This window comes from Cebus imitator, unplaced genomic scaffold (genome assembly GCF_001604975.1).
Source record: "Cebus imitator isolate Cc_AM_T3 unplaced genomic scaffold, Cebus_imitator-1.0 Scaffold155, whole genome shotgun sequence".
Classification (NCBI taxonomy): Eukaryota; Metazoa; Chordata; class Mammalia; order Primates; family Cebidae; genus Cebus; species Cebus imitator.
The window spans coordinates 319,632-334,623 of record NW_016107470.1 but is presented as its reverse complement, the minus strand read 5'-3'; the positions used below and the strand labels follow the sequence as shown (position 1 = coordinate 334,623).

At 42.3% G+C, this 14,992-nt stretch overlaps 1 protein-coding gene across 1 annotated transcript in view; it reads left to right on the top strand.

Annotated features, from left to right (window-relative positions):
- Nucleotides 1-14,992, top strand: part of DOCK8 (dedicator of cytokinesis 8) — a 246,736-nt gene that overhangs the window by 214,146 nt on the left and 17,598 nt on the right. Inside the window, exons 39-43 of the mRNA XM_017543412.2 lie at nucleotides 4,574-4,717; nucleotides 6,687-6,818; nucleotides 7,275-7,409; nucleotides 8,860-8,949; nucleotides 11,747-11,983. Coding sequence (XP_017398901.1) covers nucleotides 4,574-4,717; nucleotides 6,687-6,818; nucleotides 7,275-7,409; nucleotides 8,860-8,949; nucleotides 11,747-11,983 — 738 coding nt within the window. The remainder of the gene's footprint in view (nucleotides 1-4,573; nucleotides 4,718-6,686; nucleotides 6,819-7,274; nucleotides 7,410-8,859; nucleotides 8,950-11,746; nucleotides 11,984-14,992) is intronic.

The window sequence follows — 14,992 nt, the reverse complement described above, 5'->3', positions numbered from 1 at the left end:
GGGGTGTGTGCAGCTTTTCCCTTAGAGCAGTGGTTCTCACCTGGGCAATTTTGTCCCCCAGCCCCAGGACATTTGGCAATGTCAAGATACATTTTTGGTTATCACAATGGGGGTGGGTGGGTAGGTGCTTCTGGCATCTGACTGGTAGAAGTGAGGGATGCTGGTAAACGTTCGCTGTAAGAGAGCTCCCTCGAGAAAGAATTATCTGGACCCAAATGTCTGTAATGCTAAGGTTGAAAAATCCCAAGTTCATACATTATATTTGCCTCTTCTAATTGCTTTTCCATCATTGTTGGTTTTTGTCTTTTTAATTGTTGTTTACAATAATGGCACCTAGAGTCAGTAGCACTTTAGGAGACATTTGCAGACACTTTCACATGCATGGCTTCATTTGAACTTCCCCATAAAGCTGTGAAGCAGGTAGATAGGGAAGGCATTATACTCCCACTTTACAGATGGGAGAACTGAGAGAGCAATTTTTCTAAGGTCATTTAAACTCTTTTTCAATGACATGTAGTTGACATAGTATACTGACATCTGTGAAAGTTTGGAAAACATTGGATAAATTGTTTCCCTCCTGGCCCATTCATTTGATTCCGCTCTCTGACTTTGTAGGGGCCCACTCTCCAATCCAAAATCAAGAAAAAATCAAACTCACCTGAGAAGGGAAACAAAAGGCTGAATCAGTCCCTTCTTAGGATAAGCTGAAAATTACCCCCACTTGGCAAAGAGAAATTGTCTGCCAGACCTAAAAGCTGGCTCAGATGAGGATGCTCAGTGGCCATTTACAGTGTTCTTATTGAATGGTTTAATACAGGCTTTAGAGAGAGAGGAAAAAACATAATGTTGGGTACTTCTTTTGCAAGAGACATAATTTTTGGAGATGCCCATCCCTGAAACCATGAACAATATAGCTACAGTAATAGAGTGTTTTTCAAGCCAGACTCACGAAGTCATTTACAAGGGTTTGTATTATTCTTGTTTGAGTTTACATGACTGACTTTATGAAAAGCTTTGTTCTCATTATTGTTCTTCAACACAATTTTGTGATGTTGTATGAACCAGAAAGAAAGAACAATTCAAAGTAGCTTTCCCGGGCTTAGAGAATAAGTCACCGAAACAAGGCTGGTGGAGCCAGGAGCTTCTGGTTTCCCAGAACACTGCAAAGCTGGGTTTTGCCTCCTATGAATAGCTCCTCCTTTCTTATGGTTCTCAAGAACAAAAATAGTTATTCTGTGATTTCATGCTTGGAAAATGAATTTTCTTCTTAATTCAGAAATGTTTGTTATAAAATCTCATCCAAAACCATAAAACTAATACCTGATTTTAAATCACTTAAAAGTATACAAGAAAGTTATAAAAGTTATTTTAGATATATCTGCTTTTCTCAAATTTATTTTGGCTGTTAGATATTATCAAGAATAAATATTATAGTACTACTCCTTCAATTCGGTTTAGCACTTAATATTGTTTCATTTACTATTTTATAATTCTTTTATGCCTTTTTCCTGTGACTACATTTTTTTAATTTTTATTTATTATTTTTATTTATTTATTTATTTTTATTTTTATTTATTTGTTTTTTTGGGACGGAGTTTCGCTCTTGTTACCCAGGCTGGAGTGCAATGGCGCGATCTCGGCTCACCGCAACCTCTGCCTCCCGGGTTCAGGCAATTCTCCTGCCTCAGCCTCCTGAGTAGCTGGGATTACAGGCACACACCACCATGCCCAGCTAATTTTTTGTATTTTTAGTAGAGACGGGGTTTCACCGTGTTGACCAGGATGGTCTCCATCTCTTGACCTAGCGATCCACCCGCCTCGGCCTCCCAAAGTGCTGGGATTACAGGCTTGAGCCACCGCGCCCGGCTGACTACATTTTATTTAACATTTATTACTTAAATATCAACTACATTTCGTTATTGACTTTTATATTTAGTAAGCCTTACTGTCCTAATTTTACCTAGAATTCAACTGATTTGCTAAGAATGACATGCCAAAGTGAGACAGAATCATTATTGTACAATCAACAGAAATATTACATTATCCCAACATGGGGATACAGCTCTATCTGTTCACATATCTTTACTCATTGATTCCTTCTTTTAGAGAATATTTATTGGATCCTTATCCTGTCCTCATGAATGTTACATTGTAACCAGAGAGATACCATATAACTAATTATCCCATTCTTTATTTAGTTATAATAATGAGAAATACTGTTATAAAGAGGCACAAGATGTTGTGAGCATTTATGGTCCAGGCCCTGAGGGTCAGGGAAGGATGAAGAAGGAGAAAAGGAAGGCAGAAGAAACTGCAGTGTGAAGCCTTCATGATGTACAGAACACATTGAGTTAGGTGTTCTCAGCTACAGAAGAGAAGCCAAATTACATTAATGTGTATGAGTGAATTCCTTTTCTCTCAAATGGGACATACCAAATCAATTTGGAAATGTAGCTGGCAAGTGAAAGAACACCCAACCCAGACTGACAGAAGGTAAAAATGGAATTTGTCAGCCTGTATAAGCGATGTGAGCCTGGAGTAGCACCTGCCATACTGGACCTAGGGGCACAAACAATGTCAGCAGAGCTCAGTGTCATCACCACTTTTCATCTCTGCCATCTTTCGTGTCAGCTTCATTCTTCACAGGCTTCCCACACCACAGTTTGGGTTTACATCTCTAGGTTCAAGTCTAGGAGAGAAGAGAGATGTCTCCTTTCTAGCAGTTGCAGAGAAAGCCTTAGTGCATCTTATTGATCCTGATTGGGTCATGTGCTCATCCCTGAACCAGCCATAATGGCCAGAGAAATGGAGTGCTCTGATTGGCTGAGCCAGAGCACAGGTCCACACCTGGAATTGTGGGTGATTTCTTCCCTGAAATCAGGATGCTTTACTTTATAGAAGAAGAATTCTAGACAGCATTAACAACAGCTATCCAGTGTTGATTTTGCAAATGCTTTTTGCTTTGATTTTCAACCTTGTTCTGCTCCAATGAAATTGAGCTTTTGGAAAAGATTTACAAACTAGAGATAAATAAATCTGTGCAAAGAAAACTAACTTTGAGGTCACTGAATTCCAAGAAACTGAGATCACTGAAATCCTGTGTCCCAGAGTACACAGAATTTCACAGCTGTAGATATGGACACGTTCTTAGATACTGCTGTTACTTGTACCTCCCTGATTCTGAAGCCAAGAAAGTCTGTAGAATCCTTTTCCTCTGACTACAGCTAATGAAGCTACATAGCTTCAAATCTGTTCCTCTCATGTGGAAAATTGCATGCAATTCTAATAGCATTCATATCCTGGGTTTTAAATGCTTTCAACTGAATTTCCTGGACCTTCTGTTATCTCCAGTTCACAGAAACATCATAATACATAGGCCAGGCTTGGAAGAAAGGCTGGCCACAAAAGGCTTAGAGTGCCTCCTCCTATATTCCTAAAACTACATTACAGTATTGTGTGTGAAGGGATAGGGCTATCTACGACAACTGTGTCCTCATTGATTGCTAAGGTTGATTCACTTGATCTTGTTAAACAGGCCAGAAGGCAGACAGCTTTTAGTTTACAAGCCAACTCTGATCAGTTAGTAGTGGCTGACTGGAGCACTATACTGAAGAATTTTGAGACTATTTCCAAGCTCTGGAGTAAGAGTGCTACAGTTGATTAGTTATGCCTGCCATGATTACAGCAATAGGAAGGAGTAGCATGTGTGCCACCTGTTTATAATCCCTAGGCTGGGAAGGTTTCCCATTTCTTTAATTTTCCATATGCATTTCTTCCATAGCTGTGAGCTAAAAAGAAAATGACTCTTGACCTGTCACATATTCACTGCCAGACCCAGTGCTAGGGTGAGGAGGCACTCTCTGTCAGGGTCAAGCAGGTACAAGATCAGTACCTCCATGGCTCTAAAAGTGAGTACCTCTCTAAATTTTATATCTTGGGTTTCTCATTTGGTTTACCCTAACCATGGTCTCTGCATGCTTGGCTAGAGGCTTTAAACTCAATGGTTTATGTAAAGGAAAAAATGCATGTGAACAAAATCTTCAGGGAAAAATAACACAGTAACTGCTGCAATGCCATGAAAACTTCCCTAATGAAGACAGCCTCACTTGCTGTTGTCATGTATCATGGCTGTTTATCTGAAAGTCAACTACACATGGCAAAGTTCTTCAGAAAAACAGCACTGGAAGCCAGAGTTCACTCAGTTGGTGAAGCAGGGAGTCTAGTTAATGTTAATTGACCTTTGCCTTTTGAAAACCAAGACACCAGCCATATGTCCCTTAGGGTTGTTTCACTAAAGTAACTCAGCTGTTGTAACATTGAGGTGAGTATCCTCTATGCAAAATCTCCTAATGATTAAAAAGAAAAACGTGAGGTTTGAAGACCAGTCGCTCAGTGCGCCCCTTCTAAATGAATGGCAGACAGATACTCCCGGGGTAGAACCGCAGACCTAGTTTAATCACAGCCTTGGTAAAGATCTAAATACCAGCTTCCTCATTCCCCCAGTCTGGGTTCCTATGGTCTCTTACCAGTCTGGTCACCCTGTTCTCCAGGCTTATACTGTGGTCTCTTTCAGAATATTTCTTCCAATGTGCTGGAGGAGTCTGTGGTCTCTGATGACACGCTGTCGCCTGACGAGGATGGAGTGTGTGTAGGCCAATATTTCACCGAGAGCGGCCTGGTGGGCCTCCTGGAGCAGGCATCAGAGCTCTTCAGCACGGTCAGTGCCCAGAGGGCATCCTGGGGCCTGGCCTCCCTCACTCCAGCTGGACTTGGGGTCCTGGAAACACCTGGTCTTATTGGAGCAGTCAGCCCCACTTCCTGAGGACACATGCCAGGGTGTGCAGGGCAGGGGATGGGCCTGGGGAGGACTTGGATGTATGCAAATTGCACGAGCTCCCTAAGGGAGCTGAGACATCCTTTCATCACAGCGCTGATCTGGCCTTCACTGCATGCTTATTGGCTGGGCAGCAGTTTCACAGTGTTATTTCCATTTAATAGGGGTGGAACTAAGCCACAGAGAGATGAAATGGCTTGCCCAGGGTTACACAATAAATGATGAGGCATGTTCTCATTCCTTCATTTTTCCTCTCAGAGAGAAAAAAACTGGGGAGGAACCACTGGGAGAAGAGAGAAGGAATAAGCATATAGTGTCTTCCCTCCTAGCCACTGTGCAGTCTGCGGGATCATCACAGACCAGGACCAGCTTAGAGAAATGTGGGCACAGAAACCACTGAGACTCCTCTGGTTAACTTAATCTGGACCTAAACGCTCTTAGTATATATACTAGGAAAAATGTAGAGAGAGATGAAGTCATGGAGATTCAGGCAAAGAGGAAACTCTGTCTTCTTTTCTTTTTTCTTTTTCTTTTTTTTCTTTTGAGACAGAGTCTTGCTCTGTCATCTAGGCTGGAGTGCTGTGGTACAATCCTGGCCTCTGCCTCCAGGGTTCAACAAACCCTCCTGCCTCAGCCTCCCAAGTAGCTGGGATTACAGGCATGCACCCCATACTTGGCTAATTTTTTGTATTTTTAGTGGAGATAGGGTTTTACCCTGTTGGCCAGGGTGGTCTCAAACTCCTGGCTTCAAGTGATCTGACCACCTTGGCCTCCCAAAGTGCTGGAACTACAGGTGTGAGCACCATGCCTGACCTGTTTTCATTTTATTAATCTCCCTCCTCTTTTAAATTTTAAGCCAAGAAAGTATTCAATACTTCACTATATTTAGCTGATCCAATTTTGTTTTCATCTGTACTATACTAATCCTTATTTTCTACTTTTTACTTCCAAGTTTCCTCTCTACAATTTTATGTATTTTAATTATTGTTTTAACTATCTTCTCTCTATTCCTGCTTTCCTTTTCAGGATTCAGAAAATGTCTAATATACTCTCATATCTCCTCAAACTCCAGAAAATGAATTAGAATCCTGCTAACTCATACATTTAGCATCTGGCTAAAGGAGGACCTCTGATGAAATCTAAATATACTAAAACAGCCTTTCTGAATCGCTATTAGTCCCTGCTTCCAAACTTCTCTCCTGTTTTGTTTTTTTTTTTTTTTTTTTTATAATCATTTATATAATCTAAAATGGCATTTTGTTTTCACTCTAATACTACCTATTCTTTGGGAGTTTTTTTGTTTTTTTTTTTTTTAAGGCAAGGCCTTGCCCTGTCACCCAGGCTGGAGTGCAGTGGTGCCATTTTGGCTCACTGTAGCCTTGACCTCCTGAGCTCAAGCCATCCTCCCACCTCAGCCTCCTAAGTAACTGGGGCTACAGGCGCATGCTACCCTGCCTGGCTAATTTTCATAATTTTATGTAGATGGGGTCTCCCTATGTTGTCTAGGATGGTCTAAACTTCTGGGTTCAAGTGATCCTCCTGCCTCAGCCTCCCAAAGTGTTGGAATTACAGGCATGAGCCACTATACCTAGCCAGTGTGTTTTGTTTTTTTTCCCCGTGAAAGCTCTTCTCCCTACTTATCACCATACAGGACTACTTACAGAGCTGTCTAGTTCAGTGTGAAGGCCAGCACTGTCCCCAAAATGCTTAGATATCCCTCTTGCCCTGTAAAATACTGTGATACAATAATAGGTTCACTCTCCAGCATATTGTTTAGACAGTGACCTTTGGTTGCTCTTCTTAAGTTTCCAGTGGATTAAATTCTCTCCGATGCTCTTCTCCTCTTTCCAAGGGAGGCTTATATGAGACGGTTAATGAGGTCTACAAGCTGGTGATCCCCATCCTAGAAGAACATCGAGAATTCCGGAAGCTGACCTTGATTCACAGCAAGCTGCAGAGGACCTTTGACAGCATTGTCAACAAGGTAGCGGGGGGGAGCCTGGCTAGCAGGTCCTGTTACCTGGCGGCAGATGACCCTGTCCTATAGATGCTTAGCTGTCCTTCCTCTCTAGGGAGTAATTTACCTTTAGCACAATGCTTTTGCTGTCATCTGTCAAACAGAAAAGGGCTGGAATTCCTCCAACAGAGGACCAGAATTCCTAATGTGAAAATATATAGTTTGAGTTGCTTTATAACGAGAGAATATGAGAAACTTTCAAATTTACTTAAAGGAAGGCCCAGAAATCTTTCATGGGATTTCTTTTGTTGTTATTTCTGAAGTTTATTACATAAACATTAGATTTTTTTAAGGAGTAATTTCTGTTTATATCAGCCACAGGAGTAAAATGCTTTGTGACACCATGAAAGACCCCTGCCCTTTACAACTCAATGGCTCCTCAGGGTTTCATAACTAAGGAGAGGCTTTTATATTTTTCCTCAGGATCACAAGAGAATGTTTGGAACCTACTTCCGAGTTGGTTTCTATGGATCCAAATTTGGGGATTTGGATGAACAGGAATTTGTTTACAAAGAGCCCGCAATTACCAAGCTTCCTGAGATCTCACACAGACTAGAGGTAAGAAAGGTGATTCTGTGTGCTTGACCTTGTACTCTTAACAAAAACAAGTCTGAGTGGGTCATTACCAAAAATAAACAAATAAGTAAAAAGTTATGGATTCATCATTGATCTCTACATAAAGTTTTACCCTTTGCATTTATAAAAGACAAAGTAGAAAGGTATTAGGTGAGATCATGAGGTAACGTAAGATTTTGATAGTTTTTCCCTAAGATTCTGTGTATACTTTTCATAGTTTGTAATTTTATATGGTGAATATTTATTTTCAAGTCTGTGCAAAATTCAATCAAGGTCACCTGCTTTCTTATCAGCCTTTCCAAATGTTAGTAGTTTATACTAGTAGAGAGAGAGTAAAAGTTTTTCGGCATGAAGGTTATCGTCTTGACTTTGAAGTCATGTGGCCAAATGACTGAATCAGCCCTAGAAAACAGTGAGGCCATCCTTTAGGTATCACTGGATGCCATCTGGGGTCATTCTGATATGGAGCTACTCGGCAGTAGCCATACCATGGGCTGTGGCCAGCCCAGCTCTAACCTGCCAGTGACATTTGGTACATAATGTGACAGGAAACTGCAGCATATTGTTAGAGGCAAAGCTGAAAGCATGGAGAAAAAGAGAAACAGCCTAGAGAAAGGTCAGGACAAAGGAAACACAGGTTATAAGGATCAAACACTAAGAACTCAGTCAAAGGTAGCTCCCCCAAAAAAATCTTCTCAAGCACTTTTGGGGATTTGGATGAACAGAAGTTTGTTTACAAAGAATCTGCAATTACCAAGCAGGACTGGGGTCCCTTGAACTACTCACAGTTAACCAAAGATTCACTCCTTAGGCTTTCATTGCTTTGAATTTGTACCCTCCTATGAGTGTAAAACTTCAAACATTTGTGTTGCCTAATGGCTTCTTACACTCTGCATCCATGCCAAAAAAGACAGGAAGGTTTATACTTACTTGACTCAAAGAAGCCATTGCCCAGAGTGGCTGGGTGAGTTGCCCCAAAGTTGTTTAGCACATGAGGAAAAGAGCTAGCCATTGACCCCAGGCCGCTTGGTTCCCTATATTGTTTCCGCTACTTAGAATTAGAGGTGTATATTTTATCTTCTTGTGCACTGATTTGCCACAATATGGGAGGCCTTCTGTACCCAAGTTCCCAGGGTACAGAAGGTAAGAAGCAGAGTGTGGTAACCCAGGAGATGCCTCAGGAAATATAATGATGTTAGTTGAATCAGAGGCCAAGCATACATCTTATAAAGAAGCATATACCAGTTGACAGTGCCATTTTTATTTTTGTCTCAGGAAATGCTGAACTTTGCTCATTAGCTCAGGGGACTCTCAATAATCAGTGAGCATCATTCTACCTTGTACTTGTTCCAAACTTATTTCACTTCCAAGAAGACAAAAAGTGACCTTGTGTTAAAATAACCTTTATAAACTATTGGTTCTTCTTACCTAGGCATTTTACGGTCAATGTTTTGGTGCAGAATTTGTGGAAGTGATTAAAGACTCCACTCCTGTGGACAAAACCAAGTTGGATCCTCACAAGGTATAAAAAAATTTACAAAAAATAATGGTCAGGCTGTAAATCACTTCATTTTACCCAAGGATAAATACTGACCTCATCTGTCTGAACTCTCTAAGTCACTTAAATGCAGCCAAACCTTTTTGTCTAGAGTTCAACTCAGATCTTAAAGAAAAAATACTCAAATGTAGGAATCATGATAGGAGCTACCACTTATTAAGTACCAACTGTGTACCTGGAACTGCATTAGGCCCTTTACATACATCATTTTATTTCATCCTGCATTATTTTATTTCAGCCCTTGGAAGTAGGTTTTGTTGTTCCTATTTTGGAGATGAGAAAACTGAGACATAAAAGAGTCAAGCAGCTTTCAAGGTTATGCAACTGGCAGAGCCAATACTCAGACTTGGGGTCTGTTGCTTCCAAACCCCTACTCTTAAGCACTGCTCTTTACTGCCTTTTTTTTTTAAAGCCTTTAAACTCTCCATTTTAAACATGTGAAAAAGATGCAAATTTCTCACTGACAGCATTTACTGGATTCCTTCTTTAGGCTGCAAGCATTCCTTCCAGCCAAGTACAGGCTTGGGCTTGGGTTTTCTAACTTTCACCAGAGGGTATGTTCCATTTCACCCCAAACTGGGTGTACACTTCTGATGCTAACCTTGGAGGTCACATCAGCTCCCACAGGTTAAAGGCTCAGACCTCCTCAAGACTGCCCTGACTTCTTTAGATGCCAGCTTCTAGTGGGGCCCCCAGGCCACCTGCACTTCTTGTCAGCCAGCTACAAATTTGGGTGTTTCTAGAACCTGTTAGCTTGAAAATAGGAGAAAATAAAACTAATTATTATTATTATTATTATTATTATTATTATTTGGGAGTTTCTACAACACCACTTAGATTAAATAATTCACTACAGTGACTCACGGAATTCCAAAAAGTACTCTATTTACTCTCAGAGTTTTATGATAAAGGGTGCACACCATTTCTGTGCCTCTGCTTATGGCTTCCAGGCTCATCAGTGTGTTCTCCACCCAGGAAGCTCCACCGAGTCTCAGTGTCCAGAGATTTTGTTGGGGTTTCATTATGTAGGCAGATTGAACACAATCTCCAGCGCAGCTTCTCTCTCAGAGGTCATCCAGTTCCTACCCTCTAATCACAGAATTGGTCTTTTTGGTGGCCACTTGGCATCCTGAAGCTGTCCAGGGGCCCAGCATGAGTTGCCTCGTTAGCATAACAAAGGCACCCATCACTGAGGAAATTCCAAGTGTTTCTGAAGTTCTGTGCTAGGAAATGGAGACAAAGACCAGACACATTCAGGCTGATACTGCCCGCTCAGCACAGCTCACAGGCAAACATGTCCATGAACAAGCTTTCTAAGTTACTGGAAATAATGCAAGTGCAAGGTATTAATAAGGGCCCTGGGAAAGAGGACCATTCACCATCTAGCAAACCTATAAAATGATAAGTCCAAACTCCCAGTTCCATCTTCCAGGGTATGAGGAAGATAGTGGAAGAGGGGAAGAATTGGCCAAATTGAAGGCTTTGTTTTTCTACATCTTTCAGAACACTTTCTCACTTAAGACACGTTCCCTAGCCCAGCTTGAAAGCAGTGACTGTGTAAGAGTTTAAGCTTCAGACACACATGCTTGGGAGATGGAGTTGGCTGCGTGCCCACAGTGATCTGTACGTGGCACAAGCTGCATAAGATGTGACCTCCCTGACCTAGGATGCCTTTTTCCCATCTTGTAAGAAATCCCCAGGGTAGGTTGTGAGAGCTTGGAATGAGAGTCTGAACCCAGAATTACAACCAGATTTCATTATACTAAATCATGATTTACAGTCTGAGGTCAGTGACCCCACATCCCTTTCAGTGGGTGGGCATCCCAGCATCTGCATGCGTGGTCACTTTTTCTGTCTGAGAGGTTGTCTTCTTTAATGAGTACTTTTTTGCTCTGTGTTTGAGGGTGGGGATGATGTGAGTGTGTGCTTAAATGAGGTCTAGGCAGTAAAATTCAGTTTAGTTCTGTGAGTTTTAACAAACACATGTAACCACCTTCGTAATCAAGATATAGAAGAGATCCAGTCCAAAATAATTACCATGCCCATTGGTAATCAGTGGCAGTAGTTTGTTCCTTTCCATTGCTGAGTAATATTCTGTTGTGTGACTACCCCACCTTTTGCTTGTTAATTTCCCACTGGAGGGACATCTGGGTTGTTTCAAGTCTTTGTCTGTTATGAATAAAGCTGCTGGAGACATTTGTGTACAGGTTTTTGTGTGGACATAAGCTTTTATTTCTCTCACATACACATGTAGGAGTGGGGTTGCTCAGTCCAATCATAGCGCAATTTAACTGCATGAGAGACCACCAGCTTCTTCTGTAAAGTAGCTGGGCATTTTGCATTCCTACCCTCTGTGTATGAGAGTACTAGCTGATCTCCATCCTTGCCAGCACTTGATATTGTTAGTTTTCTTTAGTGTGGCCATCACACTTCCTCGTAACCATGAGATGGTCATGGTCATTCTGAAAAGGCAAGTTTGTCTCTTTTGAATAGCAGTTGGCAAACTCTCATACCAAGGCTTCCACTGTGGATCAGTTTGCTCTGCTAGGAAGGTACGGCCAGTGGCCCTGACTCCCCCCACGGCATATTCCCCTCTCCCTCCGTGCAGTCCCTTCTCTCCTTGGAAGTGGAGAGGAGGAACTGCTGCGGGCTGCACCGGGCGGGGGGGTGCTGGCTGTGTTCCAGCATGCCCCTCCATTGCGTCAGGGATGGTTGTTTGCAGAATCGCTCATCTTCTCCCTTGCTGTCTTTTCCCCCTCAGGCCTACATACAGATCACTTTTGTGGAGCCCTACTTTGATGAGTATGAGATGAAAGACAGGGTCACATACTTTGAGAAGAATTTCAACCTTCGGAGGTTCATGTACACCACCCCGTTCACCCTGGAGGGGCGGCCTCGGGGAGAGCTGCACGAGCAGTACAGAAGGAACACGGTCCTGACTACCATGCATGCCTTCCCCTACATCAAGACCAGGATCAGTGTCATCCAGAAGGAGGAGGTAATGTGCCCGAGGGGGTGGCCACCACTGGATGAGCCGGCCTGGGTGGCCTCCCAGGAGAACACACAAACCTCATTCATGGCAGATTGGACTGAAAACAAGGGGGATGCTCTTGAAGTATGACTAAATGGTCATCCTTTCGCTCTCATGGTGCCAGAAAATCCCATTAGGCAGCTACGTTATGTTATAGCACTATTTTATCTTAAATATTTAATATTTTAAAGTTATATCTTTAGTATAAGTATGTTTATATATTTAATTATAATATTTAATATACATTTATTTATATACTTATACAACATATATATTCACATTTTAAATATTTTATATAATTTTCTTTTTTGAGGTGGAGTTTCACTCTTGTTTCCCAGGCTGGGGTGCAATGGCACCATCTCGGCTCACCGCAACCTCCACCTCCCAGGTTCAAGCGATTCTCCTGTCTCAGCCTCCCAAGTAGCTAGGATTACAGGCATGCACCACCACACCTGGCTAATTTTCTATTTTTAGTAGAGATGGGATTTCTCCATGTTGGTTGGGCTGGTCTTGAACTCCTGACCTTAGGTGGTCTACCTGCCTCGGCCTCCCAAAGTGGTGGGATTATAGGTGTGAGCCACTGTGCCCAGCCAAAATGTGTTATATTTTTAAAAGCCCAGAGATGATTCAAACATAGTTGTGCTGTTAATTGCTGGAGACAGGAAGTGCATGTGAGCAGCCCCAGTGAGTCGGGGGTGTGCTGTGTGCTGTAGGAAAGGTACCACGTAAGGTAAACAAGTTGACTGACTTCCAGTCCCAGCTTCCTCCTGTGATTTTGAACAAGCTACATGTCTTTAGTTTCTTCATCTATACATTAGCAGGAAAGATCTCTAAGTACAGTACAAGACTATACTCATTTTATTCATAATAGGACTGGTGAAGAAGGTCTCTCAAACCACAGAATGGTTCAAAATTGTACAAACCATAAACAACTTTTTTTTTTTTTTTTTTTTTTTGAGACAGTCTCTGTTGCCCAGGCTGGAGTGCAGTGGCGTGATCTCGGCTCACTGCAACCTCCGCCTCCCAGGTTCAAGCAGTTCTCTGCCTCGGCCTCCTGAGTAGCTGGGATTACAGGTACCCACCACAATGCCCAACTAATTTTTATATTTTTAGTAGAGACAAGGTTTCACCATCTTGGCCAGGCTGGTCTTGAACTCCTGATCTCGTGATCCACCCGCCTTAGCCTCCCAAAGTGCTGGGATTATAAGCGTGTAAGTCACCACACCCAGCCAGCAACTTGTTATTCTTTAAAACACATACATGTATACTTCTTTGTCATCCTTTTTATATAGGGCCACAGACTTTTCTGTGACTATGGGTTTGCTGATCACAATTCAGCATTTTCTTTTATAAACTACACCGATAGTGCTTTGTCCATGATTTTTAGTTTTGCTTTGTATTAGCAGAGTGAGAGCTTAAAGATCCTTGTTAAACAATTTGAAAGAGAAGACTTCTGGATTTTTATGGTTTTTTTCTCCCCTAGACCTTGACAGTTGTCTTGAGCACACCTAATATGACAGGAATTTTTATAGCAACTCACTTTCGTGATGTCTTGTCCAAGCATTTGGCTTGGTTTTTATAGAAACAACTCTTTTTCTTCCCACTCCCATGGTTCATCAGTTTATGCATTATCTCATTAGACTGGGTCTTTAAAATAACAAGTATAACAGGCATAATCAAGTTGGTGAACAAACACAGATGAGTCGTGGTGAATATACACCTCATCAGGCAGAAGCAGAAATAGCTGAACTAACTGGAGAGTCGTCCACCAGATAGTGTTCAGCCAGGTAACCACATCAGGGTGTGGGTTTCACAGAGGGCAAAGAAAGCCTCAAGCAGTGACTCAGTCAAGAGGGGGTGGGTTTAGAAGGCATCTGCTGTACTTACTGTACTTATTGCTTTGGACTTTTGAACACTGAGATATCCTAGGCATAACACATATAAACTCATGGTGCCCAAAAGCATTTTTTTTTTTTTTTTTTTTTTGGGAAGGAGTTTGGCTCTTGTTGCCCAGGCTGGAGTGCAATGGCACGATCTCAGTTCACTGCAGCCTCCACCTCCCGGGTTCAAGCAATTCACCTACCTCAGCCTCCCAAGTAGCTGGGATGACAGGCATGCACCACCATACTCGGCAAATTTTTTGTATTTTTAGTAGAGATGGAGTTTCTCCATGTTGGTCAGGCTGGTCTCGAACTCCTGACCTCAGGTGGTCCGCCCACCTCGGCCTCCCAAAGTGCTGGGATTACAGGCATGAGCCACCGCGCCCAGCCCAAAAGCATTTTAAAACTTTTGCTTTTCTTTTTTATTTTCTTTTTTTCCTTCCTGCCTGCCTTCCTTTCCTTTCTTTCCTTCCTTTCTTTTCATTCTTCCTTTCTTTTCTCTCTTTTTCTCTTTCTGCGTCTCTGCCTCTCTCACTTTCATTTTTGAGACAGGATGTGCCCCTGTTGCCCTAGAGTGCAGTGGCATGAACATGGCACACCACAGCCTCGACCTCCTGGGCTCAAGCAGTTTTCCTGCCCCAGCCTCCTGTGTAGCTAGGACTACAGGCTTGTGCCACCATGCCCAGCTAATTAAAACAATATAGGCCTGTAATCCCAGCACTTTGGGAGGCCAGGGCAGGTGGATCACAAGGTTGGGAGATCAAGATCATCCTGGCAAACATGGTGAAACCCCATCTCTACTAAAATACACACATAAAAATTAGCCAGGCATGGTGGCCCGTGCCTGTAGTCCCAGCTATTCAGGAGGCTGAGGCAGGGGAATCGCTTGAACCTGGTGGAGGTTGCAGTGACCCAAGATCGTGCCACTGCACTCCAGCCTGACAACAGAGTGAGACTCTAAAAAAAAAAAAAAAGAAAAACTTATTTCCAGGGCAAGTACATGCAAGTACAAGGTATTATTAAAGGCCCTGGGACAGAGGACCATTCACCATCTAGCAAACCTATAAAATGAAAAGTCCAAACTCCCAGTTCCATC